Source organism: Symphalangus syndactylus, chromosome 21, assembly GCF_028878055.3.
Source record: "Symphalangus syndactylus isolate Jambi chromosome 21, NHGRI_mSymSyn1-v2.1_pri, whole genome shotgun sequence".
NCBI classification, from domain to species: domain Eukaryota; kingdom Metazoa; phylum Chordata; class Mammalia; order Primates; family Hylobatidae; genus Symphalangus; species Symphalangus syndactylus.
Genome location: NC_072443.2, coordinates 24584572 through 24599260, shown reverse-complemented (window position 1 = coordinate 24599260; position 14689 = coordinate 24584572). Strand labels below are relative to the sequence as shown.

General features: G+C 35.9%; 1 protein-coding gene across 31 annotated transcripts in view; it reads right to left on the bottom strand.

Moving 5' to 3' along the window:
- TFG (trafficking from ER to golgi regulator) overlaps positions 1–14689 on the bottom strand; it is a 40822-nt gene that overhangs the window by 11049 nt on the left and 15084 nt on the right. For 16 of the 31 annotated variants that reach the window (XM_063629997.1, XM_055259026.2, XM_063630010.1 and 13 more), the window contains 3 exons: positions 8997–9143; positions 5204–5368; positions 1156–1296 (listed from right to left, as the gene is read on the bottom strand). In XM_063629997.1, the coding sequence (XP_063486067.1) occupies positions 1156–1296; positions 5204–5368; positions 8997–9143 (453 nt within the window). The remainder of the gene's footprint in view (positions 1–1155; positions 1297–5203; positions 5369–8996; positions 9144–14689) is intronic. The other 15 variants (XM_063630004.1, XM_063630003.1, XM_063630017.1 and 12 more) reach the window with 1 other exon arrangement.

Genomic DNA, 14689 nt, shown 5'->3' with positions numbered 1-14689 from the left:
TTTTTTTATTTTGTAGGGACAGGGTCTCACTATGTTACCCAGCCTAGTCTCAAACTCCTGGGCTCAAGTGATCCTCCTGGCTTGGCCTCCCAAAGTGCTGGGATTATAGGCATGATCCACCACACCTAGCCAGGTAACTCTGAAACCACAGGATGATAGGATTCTATTCCAAAAGTGGTCAGTTCATTTTAGCCTATGTTTTGTTTTTGTTTTAATGTGATTGATAACCTTAATCACTTGCTTCTGGGGCTGGAAATACATTATACCACTATCTGACCCATTAAACAAATAGTTAGAGCACCACCTGGTGTTTGTTTTGAAGTGGAATGTGGCTTTAAAGGTCTCAACATGCGTAGGCAACACAAAAATCACACTTCATTATCTGGAAGGCACCCTAGAGATTAGTTAAGTACTTAGTCACATTCTGCAGAACTCCAAGGTTCTCAATGAGGCACCTTAGTGCCTGCTGTCTGAAGTCTGTTGCCCGTCAATCCTCTATTTTAAATACAGAGCTTTATATTTTATTCAGAACTAAAGACATTCTTTTGAAACCACTGGGTTTAGTCCAGTTTTCACATTTTACAGTGAAAGAATATCAAAACCCAGAGTGACTAAACTGCATATCCAAGGACAGACTATTTCAGAAGAAAAAGTCTGACTTAAAATACACTGCTTGTTTTTTCCATTAAAGACATATTGCTAAATTTACAAAATTATAAAAGGCTATTAATCTTACCAAAAAAACCCACTACAACTTTACCTCTATTTAGAAATCTTTTTAAATTACAAAAATCATGCACAGACGCTGAAGAAACGAGGGAGATAAAACAGCATCTATAACACAAAATAAAGTGTGAAATCACCAGTCTGAACTTCACTATCCTCCCCAAGGGTCACCACTGACTAATGACTGGTCTTTCACTCTGTATCTATATTCACAGAAACACTTTTTAAAGGTATTTTTTTCATTCCAATAATTGGAAACATACCTGACACATTGTTCTATTTGGTTTTTTAACATCAAATCACATCAGTAAATCAAAATTTTTCCTGTGTTTAAGGCATGACTAAATACATGAAGTGTTTACAACAATGCTGCAATAAACACTTCTACGCATGTACTTTCCCAAACATGTGTTCTAATCTCTATTTTACCTTCAATCTGACCTGCTTGGGTCTGAGCTCCTGTATATGGTGGCTGCTGTGGCTGAATGCCTGGTGGGTGAGCTGCTGAGGAGGAGGAAGCAATGCTGTCGGGTGTTCCTGAACGATCTTCTGCAGGAGCACTGGGTGGCCCTGGATAGTCAAAAAAAAGTCAGTTTAGTATCCAACACAAGGCCTTCCCCCAGCAAGCTCAAGGAATAAGTTTGGTTAAAAGATACTAAAAGTACTATAGAATAAGTATATAACCACAAATACGGCTTTTTACATTAAATGTATGTACTTTATTTTTTTCCTTTGCTCCAGTCTCTTAATCCAAAGCTACAATTGGAAATCCTTCCTTATAAACTGTAGAGTACTATATTCCTGAGTCTTAATCTCTCCCTGCAAAAATCAAAACTCATGTCTGCAATGCCAATATCCCCCTACTCCAAGCAATGTATTCTGCACATGAACCAAAATTGTCACTTCATTCTTCAAGGGGTCTTCACTGCCCATAAATTAAGTTCAACCTCCTAGTTTGGCATTAAGGGTCCAAACATTATTTCTCACAATTTCTCTTCTCACATGCCTCCCTTTCAGCTAAACTAACCTTCTCCCTACTCCCATAATATAGCTAATATTTTTTTGACCTCTATTTCATTTATCTCTGTTCTCTCCCAGTATATTCCATATATTTAAATATAACATTCACATGTTTAAATATAACATTATTTAAAATCCAATTATAATTCCACACTTCTAGTAAGCCTTCTTGACTCATGAATATTTTTCCACTAGTGAACTTCTATCTAAGTTTACTTTTGTTAACCCATACTGACTTCTACTTTGCATTTCTGAACAGCTCTCACTTTCCCTCTTAAAGGCTCTGCACTCTTTTGGCCGGGCTCCTGACCGTTGATTCTTTTTGTCTGCCTAACAAGGCCTAGCACTCTAACTTACATATGGAGCCACTATAATTCTTCCAAAATAATGAACACAGAAATGAATGGAGAGAATATACTACAGTTCCAATGCTGTGACAGTCAAAAAAGATATTCTGAGGACAATGTAAATATGTCTTATTGCTTTAAATTCTTTCTGCTTTGGCAATGCAGAAGAGTGGTTAAAAGCATAGGTTTTGGAGCTAGACTACCCAGGTTCAAATCCTAGTGCTGTCACTCACTAGCTGTGTAACTCTGGACATGTTACATAATCTCTTTCTGTGCCTCAGTTTCCTCATCTGTACAAAGGATATACTAATTCCTACTTGATAAGGTTATTGTGAGGATTATGAGTTAACAAGATCTTACAGCATGGGCTTACAAAAGGAATTATACAGCAAAAGCTTATGAAAGTGACTACTACTCAGAAAGTTCCATATAAGTACTTGCTATTATCAGCAGACTAATTTCTCTAAGGGCAAACCTCTATCTTCTGCTCTGATGTAGCCCTAGAACTTACCCACAGTATTAGGCACAGTTGACAGCTGACAGTCCAAGTATTAATAAGAACCTAAACTAGGATATAATAGTGGTAATGCAAGAGAGACTGATGATTGCCAAAATAAAATGGATGATGGTTTCTATCTACCACCATTTTACTTAAATTTATATCTATGTAGATAAATACACATATTCTTCCTACAAAAGACACTGTGTTATTAGCCTAAATATATATATTTGTTACTTTGGCTCCTCCTTCCTCCCTTATATGTAATTTATTACAGTTAATGTTCATTCCATGTTTGTAATATTTTATCCCTCCTTCCCATTGCCACATTCATTATTGTAATAAGCCATATTTTTACCACATCACACCTGAAGAACTACAAAAGTATCCTAGCTATGCATACAGTTTTTCCTACTATAATTCAACATACAAAGCTGTGAGAAAAATGGTCTTCAAATAATGTAAATCATATTAATATTATTCTAGTCTGGAATATACTACATTTAAATCAAAATTTAAAAGTCTGACCTCATCAAATTTTCACACAATTCTCTTTTGTAATTCCATGAAAGTCTCTAAGAAATATAAAATGAATAGACTGTATACATTTCCAACTACTGATAAATGCAAAGTAAATCCGTCAGATAAACTCTCCCCCAGGTTAACAACTAAAAACATGAACAAAAGAAACTATGTGAAATAACTGAAAGTCAATCAGAAACCAGAGGAGTTTATCCCAATAAAATTAGAATGGATAAGAATTAAAAGCGCTGCCCTCTGCAGCTCCAATGGCAGAAAACCACAGTGTTAACAACCTTATGGCTGGACAAGCAGCTGAAGATTTAGGAGGAAAATCCCAGAAGTGAGGGTGCTACTGAAAGGGTAAGACCCAAAATCTAGGTATATATACTCTGCCCAAATCCCCAGCTGACTGTAGGGCTGGGAGAGCAGAGGAGGATATCTCAAGAAGGCTCAGAGAAAATGCAGCACCTAGAGCAAGCTGAAAGGACTGAGCATACATATCAGCTGCTATACACCATAGGGAGAAAGGAGGAGCAGTTTTGAGTATGTGAAAGTTATCAAAACCAAAATGAAGTCATTAATGTTAAAAAAATATTAAAAACTCTAAGGCCATGAAGAGAAGATTTTTGCAAAAACTATCACAAAAGAGTTCAAAAACCACAAGCCTACACAAAGGCCATCACAACTTTGCAAAAAAAAAAAAAAAAAAAAAACTTCTGTGACTGTGAGGACATCTGCCCAGAAACTGCCTGTCCGACCTCAGACTGGCACTCTTGCTAATGATCTTTGTAGCCAACAATAATTATTTCAAAACAATTATATATTCTCCTCATTTTTTCCTTTAAAAACCTTTGTCTGCCTTTACCTCACTGAATATGCATAGTTTACTATGGCATGCATATTTTCAATGCAATGCTCTATCCCCAAATACCTTTTTCTTTTAGAGAGCGCTTTTCTGTTTGTTATTTATGTTAAGTCCATACAAATCAACTCCCTGCTAGATCAACAATAACAGAAAATCCTCAAAAGAATATAAAGAGTCCCAAGTCACTACAACATATTAACCAGAATGTCTAGTTTTCAACCAAACACTATCAGACAGGCAAAGAAACAGAAAAACGTGACCCTACTGGAGTTGAGGGGAGTGTGTGTGGGGGAGAGGAACCCAGTCAATAAAAACTGACTCCAAATGGGTCCAAGTGTTAGATGTTGCAGATAAACATTTTAAAGCAGCTATTCTAAATATTTTTAAAGACTCAAACATAAATACATTCAAACAATTAAAGGAAAATATAGTCTTAAAGAATGTAAAATAAAGAATCTCAAGAGAAAAATAGAAACTATAAAAACCCAATGGAAATTCTAGGGCTGAAAACACAATTAAACAATTCACTAGAAAGGTTCCACAGCATATTAGAAATCACAGCGACCCTGAAGAGTTCAGTAGAAATCACCCAACCTGAAGAACAGAGAGAAGACTGAAGAAAAATGAACCTTAATGACCCATGAGACAGTATCAAGCTCTCCAATGTACGTGTTATTAGAATCCGAAAAGAGAAAAGCGGGAAAAAATAATGAAGAAATTATAACCAAAAGTTAAAAAGAATAAAACAATATAGGTACTGCTTTAAGGTTAAAAACTTATTTATATAAAAGCCCACTGTATACTCAAGCAATTTAACCAGAAAATCTACATTTAATTGTCAATTTCTCTAAGATGAGAAAAGACAAATCAAATATAATTCGAATACTGCAACTAATCAAATTATAAAGTAGTTCAGATTTTTTAAAACTTTCTAAATTTTACTTTCAAAAATTTACTTGAACCCAACAGTGGTTATTCTTTAACAGGGAGAGTGCTACTCTTGGGGAGAGGACATAAGAAAGCTTTCTGAGGTGCTGGAAATCATCCACAACTTAATCTAGTTAGTCTTTTACATAAGTGTACACGTATGTAAAAATTTGTTAAACAGAACCCTTAAGATTTGTGTACTTCACCATATCCAAGTTATTCTTCAATTAAAGAAAGAAGGGAAGAAAGGAAAGAGGAAGGAAACGAAGGGTGTAAAGGAGTTGGAAACTAACTTACCTGAAACCTGATCATCGGTTAAGCCAAACGCTGACATAACATTTTTATTGATTTCATCTTGATTTTTTAAAGGATCAAAAGCAGACATACTTGCTGCCATAACCTGAGTAGACTGTTTTCCAGAAGAATCAGAAGCAGGCTTTTCTTCCCTACCATCCACAGTATCTGTAAAAATAGAATAATAAACAAAAACTTGTTTCCTTTTTATCTATACTCAGTAAGGCCTAAACGTACAAGATAGGGAAATAATGTAGGTGTATAATGATAGTCTGGAATGTTAAGTATGTCGGAATATAGGCTTATAGATCATTTTAATTCCTTTATACTTTTTTGTATTTTTACTTCTAGTAACAGGGAGGTCAAAAAGAAACAGAAGATGAACAGCTTTTCCAAAAAAATTATTTACCTCCTTTCGTAAGAAATATTAGATGAAAAAAATACAAGCTCCTTGATAAAGAGAAACATTTTACTTTTTTGGGACTTTTTGGAGCCCAATAACCTATATCCTAGTATCAGATACCCACTGGGCACTCTGGAAATAACAATTATAGGAACTAAGGCTTTATTTTATAAAAAGAAACTTCTAAGGTTATAATCTCAAATTTTACATTTTATTTCTACTGTCTACTGGTCCACTATTAAATTACATGGAAATCAAGCCAACCATAATTAATTCATAATCTTCCAATAGCACACTAAAAACATTTTTGAATTTGCTACCTTCTATTTTAATATGTATTACTTATTAAAATGCTTACAGATGAAATGATGTATATGGAATCTGCATCAAAATAATACAGGAGGGGAGCCGGGTGCAATAGCTCATGCCTGTAATCCCAGCACTTTGAGAGGCCAAAGTGGGTAGATCACAGGAGCTCAAGACCAGCCTGGCAAAACCCCATCTCTACCAAAAATACAAAAATTAGCCAGGCACAGTGAGGCATGCCTGTAATCCCAGCTACTCAGGAGGCTGAGTCATGAGAATCACTTGAACCCGGGAGGCAAAGTTTGTAGTGAGCTGAGATCGTACCACTGCACTCCAGTCTGGGTAACAGGAGGGGTGGAAGTGTGTATAGTGTAATTATATGATACTATAAGTTGGTAACTGTTGAAATTGGATGTGGGTTTCTGGGATTCGTTATAATGTCTACTTTCTTATATACTTAAACTTTTCTATAATAAAATGTTTAAAACAACAATAGAAAAACAAAATGTCAAATATTATGAGTATGTTAAATTTAAAATCATGCTTTTCTTCTAAGGATACTAAGATATTCCACAGGCCTTTATACTACTGTCTTGTGAAAGAAAAAGAGTTCAAGAATAACCTACATTTTACAAATAGGAATCCAAGTCCAAGATACAAAAGACATCAAAAGAAACAAACAAAAAACACGAACAAGTAAACAAAAAGACTGTTGCTAACCATTTACTCAATTAAGGGACAATGATTATCACTTTTGTTACCAAGCAAGTAAATGAACATCAGTTCTTAGATCACCCCTGTAATCAAGACAAAATGTATCTTCTGAAAAAACTGTAAGTGCTAAACGGAATATAAGTACCCACAGCACACACTGGCTGGCAGCTCATTCATTCCTAACATACCATTCCACGCTACCCTAATATTTTCTAAATGTTTGGAAAAAGAAAACTACTAGAAGTATTCCTTTAAAACATGTCTACCAGTTATCTATCTTCCATACCAACTTCCCTCCTCTAATCCCAAGAGCATACCACGTCAGTCTTACAAATTGTTTCCCCTCACATCTCACTACCTATGCCTCTTTTCACTTATCACAAACTAAAACCATCAGGAAACACACTATATGTCCTACCACTTGCTCCATTAGCTGCTGGAGATACTCCAACAGGTCAGTCTTCTATCTAAGGTAGTTTACACATCATTTGCCTCTTAAAGGAAAACAAGCATCCAAGAACCGCTGTAACAGAGAGCTGAAGACCACAGGTGGCCACATTTCTTGGTGAGGGTAAGCCACAGGTTCTAAATAGCACTGATAGCTGATTGGCAATTTCATTTTGTGGACTAGATTTCAGTTTCTGATGTAGGTTTTTTTGTTTTTGTTTATTTTTTAAAAAAATTATAACTATCTCTAAAAATAAAATGTAGATTGTATTATTCTTATATCATCTTATCATCAGATATGTCAGACAGGACACAATAACTAGAAGATGGCCATACAAGAAAACAACATAATGGCATGATTTCCAAGATGCAGAGAAGAAACCAATTTTAACATCTTTTACATTAACATAGGTAAAAAGCTAACAAGAATACGTATAAAATATACAGAAACAAAAAATAAAGTATAAATAGTAGCAAGAAACAGGTGAGGAAAAAGTTTCACCTAAAGCAAAAAACTCACAAATCCATTCCTTAGAGTAGAATGTGGGCCACTGTAGCTAATTTCTGAACAGTACTGGCTATACTGGTTAAATTCTCATCTACATTTCTTAATATTCTGCAGATGGTTAAATCCCCTGAAATTATATGCAAATGTTGTGTCAGCATCTATGAATTCTTCTGGAAAAATTGTCTAACTTTTTCATTGATTCTTGATCTAAAATTGGAAATCTTTGTTTAGAGAGGTAGGGCTCAGAATAGGCAACCTTCTTTGACCTGAAACATAAAAGGTTTCATCATAAAGCGACCAAGAAGATCTCATTATAGTATTCAGCAAATCTCCACTATGTTCTGAAATAGAAGTGGAACTAGAAATAATCAATCACCAAATATATATTAAACATCTATCATTGACATAATTCCATATGACTATTAGAAGACAGGAAGAGAGAAATGATGGAAAATACATCTTTATTTAAACTGTAACTAAAATAAAAACAGAAAACAAAAACTCCCAAATTATTTAGTGGCCAAAAATAGAATACATGCCATTTATCCACAAAAATTATCTCATGTTAAGCCCTTTATATGCAGTCATCCAGACTAGATTTTTTTTAAATTACTATTTCACAATATGGACAGTTTTAAACATAAGAAAATTATAAGCAAACAAAGAATTTGTAAAAAAAAAAAAAACGATAATAAGAGTTTTCTTTAAATGCAACATCTAAGAATCTTAAAAGAAGAAAGCAGTTTTTTAACTCCACTTTCAAGTCATAACACATACTTAAAGTTCAGTCCACATTTTAAAATACATTTGGTCCCAAAATTGTCAGTTCCAAATGTTGATACATTTTGCTTTATCTTAACACAAACAGTACATGTCATCTATAAAATGGGGAAAAAAATCAGTTTTTCTTTAAATATTATTATTAAAAACTGTGTTTCAACTTTGTAACATACCATTTTTAATGAATATTACTAATCTAAGTGATTTTTAGTTGAAAATACTTCCAGCACTATATAATATTCATGAAATGATTTTCAATTCCCAAGGTTCATTACTTATCTATTATACTAAAAAGGGTTCATGTGTCAAAAGGATTTGAAAACTGACCTGTGTAATAAATCCAAAAGTCTAAGACTAGTTGCGAAAGAATCACCCAGAAAACACTTTAAAAATGGGATTTCCAGGTGCTACACTCCAGTAGGTCTATGATGAGATCCAGGAATTGGTATAACGAAACCTCCTACTAATCTTGATGAACAGCAAAGTTTAGGAATACAGACATAAATACTAGTAGAGAGGCAGAGGAAGAAATAAGAGTGACATTGGGGGTGCCATCCTTCTCCTACTTAAAAAGAGTTTTTTAAAACCTCCAAAAAGACTAAGAACAATAAACAGAATACAATGGATTCAGGGTTTACCATTTTCAGGAATATTGGTGGAAGGTCCTGGTTCTCCAGGTGGTTCCAAGCTATCCAATAGACGATTCACTTTATTTCGAAGTTCTATCAGTTCTCGACGGAGGTATTTCACCTGACTTGATTCAAGGGGTCTTGGTTGGCCATTAACTGAAATAAAAACATTTATTTGCTTAAAATTAGAAGTTCATGAATAAGTATACTAATAATATGCAACAAGGAAAAATAAATACAATTCCCTTAAAAAAACAAACACAAGATATCGAGATAATGGAGTAACTTTAACAAAAAAAAAAATTCTCTATGGCTAATAACTTATTTTGGAAAAAAAGCAGCATTCATCAGTCTTTCTTGATGCCAGACCTATAGCCTATGACCTTACTAGTAAAAAGGTTTAGTAGGAAAATCCGAGCTCTACTTTTTAATAGAAATGATTAAATTTAATAAAAATCATAACTTCAAAAGCTCATTTTATTTCATGCTGTTCTTAAAATAATATATTAAATTTAATAGAAATTATTAAATAAAAATTATATAACTTAAAAAGCTCGTTTTATTTCACGGTATTCTTAAAATAATACAAAAATACCTTACTCTATACATGTTTAAAGATATAACATGACTGATAGGTCTGTTATCCCTCTTGCATAACTGTCTTGAAAAAAAAACAGCTAACTAAAATAGCTGATCTTAAAAGAAATCGTTAAAAAAATATATGCAGGGCCAGGCATGGTGGCTCACACCTGTAATCCCACCACTTTGGGAGGCCAAGGTGGGAGAACTGTTTGAGCCCAGGAGTTCAAGACCAACCTGAGCAATACAGTGAGACTTCATCTCTACAAAAACCTTTAAAAATTAGCCAAGTGTGGCAGCACATGCCTGTAGTCCCAGCTACTCAGGAGGCTGGGGTGGGAGGATTGCTTGATCCCAGAAGGGGAAGTCCAGTTGGCCGAGATCACTCCACTGCACTCCAGCCTGGATGACAGAGGGAGACCTTGTCTCAAAAAATTTTAAAAAATAAATATAAATTTAAAAATATATGCAGAACTTATCTACATCATGACTGTCCTTCAAAGCAGTTACTTCCAGAAACAGTATATAAGCCACAAAATGCCAGAGATTACTCGGTAATCTCTGGTTGTGATTTTTTAATGAAAGCAACATTACTTCACTTATTATTCATTTTGTCCAAATGATTTTCAGTTGACTGAAAAAAATGAAATCCTTCATTCAGCAACAAACACTGTCACCACTCAGGTTATTTTTTTTTTTTTTTTTATTTTTTTTTTTGAGACGGAGTCTTGCTTTGTCGCCCAGGCTGGAGTGCAGTGGTGCAATCTCGGCTCACTGCAAGCTCCGCCTCCCGGGTTCACGCCATTCTCCTGCCTCAGCCTCTCCGAGTAGCTGGGACTACAGGCGCCCGCCACCACGCCCGGCTAATTTTTTGTATTTTTAGTAGAGACGGGGTTTCACCGTGGTCTCGATCTCCTGACCTCGTGATCCGCCCGCCTCGGCCTCCCAAAGTGCTGGGATTACAAGCGTGAGCCACCGCGCCCAGCCCACTCAGGTTATTTTTAAAAAGAAGAGAAACAAAAGTGACACAAGGCTCTGATTGCAAACCCCAAGACAGGAGTTCAAAAATTAAACTAAAATGCTTTGCGCATTGCCAGTATACATACATACAAACTCCCGAAGCACCTAATTAGAAAAGGACATCTATGTGAAAATAAAAGTTCAGGGTGATTCTTTGTTAAACATGTTTCAAAATCAAACCATCAATTATAAGCTTTTAGAAGAAAACTCCCCAGTAATTCATATACTCCCTGCATAGCTATGAAGTTCAATACAATCTCCTGCCTACGTCAATTAATTATTGGTTTTCACTTGGTATTACTGTTTTTTCTCCAATATTTAATGAGAAAAACAGCTCCCAGCAGCCAGAAACCGGTCTGGTGCAGTAAGACAGGCCTTAGTGTTGCTGGAAGCTGGCCTGGCACTCACAGGTAGGCTGTGGTGTTCTCCCGTTGAACACAAATATTTCAAAGAACACCAACATCACACAAGACTATCATCTGTGATAGATCAACAGCCCATAACCATGCCAAAACTCAGACAAAAACAAGAACACTGATCACACCAGAAAAATGACCAAACCTTTTATCTTGGCTAATATGAGTGACTGCTACTAATTTACCAACTGCAGCTTTAGCCTCGATTCATTCCTCTCACCTTCCAGATAAGATTTAGTAAGACTCATTCCTCTCACCTTCTAGACAAGATATGATAAGACACCCAAACACAGAATCATCTCTACTTCCTGAGAGCATCCAATGCAGAGCAAAGCTCTACCTCCTTGAACCTCATCCAAAATCAGCTAACACAAACCCAAGCCCAACAAAAAAATCCTTTTCTAACATACTTGTAAGACATCCTGTTGTTCTCCGTGGTATTCATTCTCCCTTGCTGCAGTAAGTCAGTAAACCCAACTTCATTCAACTACAGGTGTGTTCCTGGTGGTCTTTGGAGCACACTGATACATCTTACCAGAACTTTTAAGAACCCTGCAGTTACATTCCTAGTATGGCCTATAATCTGTTATTATCTACTTAGTGGATTTAAGAGCACTAAACTCCAAATTATACTCAATTAAAAGTTTAAATTAGCTAAGTTTAAATTAATTAAGTTAATATTAGGTGTCAGCTTGATTAGACTGAGGAATGCCTAGATGACTGGTACTCTTTCTGGGTGTGTCTGTGAGGGTGTTGCCAGAGGAGACTGACATTTGAGTCAGTGAACCAGGAGAGGAAGACCCATCTTCAGTGTTGCTGGGCACCACCCGATCAGCTGCCAGTGCAGCTATGACAAAACAGGCGGAAGAAGGTAGGATAAGTTTGCTTGCTGGGTCTTTCGCTCGCTCTCCTTCCTATGCCAGATGCTTGCTTCCACTCCTCCTGCCCTTGGACATCAGACTCCAGGACAAGAGACTCCAGGTTTTTTGGCCTTTGGACTTTAGGGCTTGTACCAGCAGCTTCCCAGGGGACTCTCAGGCCTTTGGCAACAGACAAAGGCTGCACTACCAGCTTCCCTGGTTTGCAGGCTTTTGGACTTGGATTAAGCCACTGAGCCACTATCAGCATCAGCTTCTCTCTTTCCCCAGCTTGCAGATGGCCTATCATGGGACTTTGCCTTGTAATCACTCTGCAATTCTCCCTAAAAAAACTCCCATGTATCTTATTGGTTCCATCCCTCTGGAGAACCATAGCACACATAATAATGTATCTTCATTAGTGTGAATATAATCATAAGACTTTAATGAACCATTTCAAGCACACAACAAGATAAACTTACTAAACACCCATCTTTGTTAAAGCTTAATATATATTTATATTTTTTTTGAGACAGAGTCTTGCTCTGTCACCCAGACCGTAATGCAGTGGCCTGATCTTGGCTCACTGCAACCTCTGCCTCCTAGGTTCAGCAATTCTCCTGCCTCAGCCTCCCAAGTAGCTGGGATTACAGGCGTGCACCACTACAGCCAGCTAATTTTTTTTTTTTTTTTTTGTATTTTTGGTAGATACGGAGTTTCGCCATGTTGGCCAGGCTGGTCTCGAACTCCTGACCTCGTGATCTGCCCACCTTGGCCTCCCAAAGTGCTGGGATTACAGGTGTGAGCCACTGCACCTGGCCAAACCTTAATATTTTTTTCATCTTTGCTCCTAATCACCAAGAAATGAAACAGCATAGACATAATTAAATCTCCCAGAGTACCTTTCCTCAAAACCCATTCCCCTACTTGATTTTAAATAATTTTATGTTTCATCCAAAACAATCTTGCCATGTTAGATTTATCCCAAGTATCTTTTGTTGCATATAATTATAATTGGTATTTTAGTTACATTTATAAGCCTTTTATATTAGGCATACAGCAGTTGTTCTACGTAATAAATGCCCCCATATGAGGTAAAAGAATTCCCTTTTGGCCAGGCTTACGCCTGTAATCTCTGCACTTTGGGAGGCCAAGGCAGGCAGATCACGAGGTCAGGAGATCGAGCCCATCCTGGCTAACATGGTGAAACCCCGTCTCTACTAAAAATACAAAAAAAAATTAGTCAGGCGTGGTGGCAGGTGCCTGTAGTCCCAGCTATTCGGGAAGCTGAGATAGGAGAATGGGGTGAGCCCAGGAGGTGGAGCTTGCAGTGAGCTGAGATCACACCACTGCACTCCAGCCTGGGAAACAGTGAGAGACTCTGTCTCACAAAAAAGAATTCCCTTTTATTCATAGTTTGCTATGACTTTTCAACATGATTGAGATATGAATGGCTTTTCTTTATCTAGAGATGATTCAGTTTTTCTCCTTTAATCTGTTCTATGGAAAGTAGCATGTGATTTTCTAATTTAAAGCAATCTTAGACTCCTTGGGTGAGCAATTTTGACAATGGTGTGTTTAAATATTCACTGATGAGTTTGATTTGTAAATATTACTTAATATTTTATATCTATGTTTATAAGTGACACTGGTTTGCATTTACTTTGGCTGGTTTTCATGTTAATGTTATATTAACCCCACAAAATGAATTAGTGTATATTCCCTCTTTGCCTACGCTCTTGAATAGTTTGTATAATTTAGAATCATCTGTTCCTTAGGTATTTGGTATAATAGTTGGTCCAATTTCTTTAATGTTAATTGGGGCAATCAAATTTTCTATTTCTTGAAACAGTACATTAAATTTACCTAGGAAATTGTCCATGTCACCTGAGTTTTCAAATTTAAATAAAGGAATTCATGGTATATATAAATTTTTTAAGTTTCTACTATAAACTTTTCATTTCTAACATTGCTTATTTGTGCCTGTTTCTCCTTAACTAATCCTCATAAAGATTTGCCGACTGCATCTTTTCAAAATTGTTGATCCTAACAATTCCGATTTCTAGTTCACGTCTGCTCTTATTATTTCCTTCCAAGTTATTTGAGCTTTGTCCTTCTGTAACTGTTTGAATACCTAGCTCAAAAATTTCCAATCCAGTTTACTAATACAAAGTATTTAAGGCTGTAAGTACTACTCTAAGTACAGCTTTAGCATTCTCTAAAAACTTGGTTACATAGAAGTCATTATCTACTTATTTGTAATTCCCATTATTATTTCTTCTTTGACTTATTTAAAAGCATATTTTGTCTCCAAAAGTAGGGAAATTTGGGTTACATATTCTGCCCAATGGTCTCTAAAGAAGCCAGAGAATATGACCTTTAAGATATCTAATTATCTGTTATATTTGGGGATTTTCTGGAAGACTTGATTTATAGTCAACTTCTATAATGCACTATGAGAACTCAAAAAAAAAAAAAAAAAAACTGTATTTCTCCCTAACTGCTAGATGTACAAGACCAACGCTGTTTGAGTCTGCTTGATTTATCAGCTCTCCCATAATTGTAAATTTATTGATTTATCTTTGTTCTGTCAAATTTTCTTAGGGGAAAACATCTAAAGCTAACATGCATAAGTGTTCAGATTGTTATATAGTCCGAGTGAATTATTCTTTTTATCATCATAAAGTGACTATTACTACTCAAGTTTTTATATAAGTCTATTCTGTTAATAACCAGCTTTCTTTGCATTTGTCTAGTCTCTTTTTCTAGCCCTTTACTTTCAACCTTTGCATAATAATCTTTTATGTCTCTTGAAAGTAGCATGGAACTG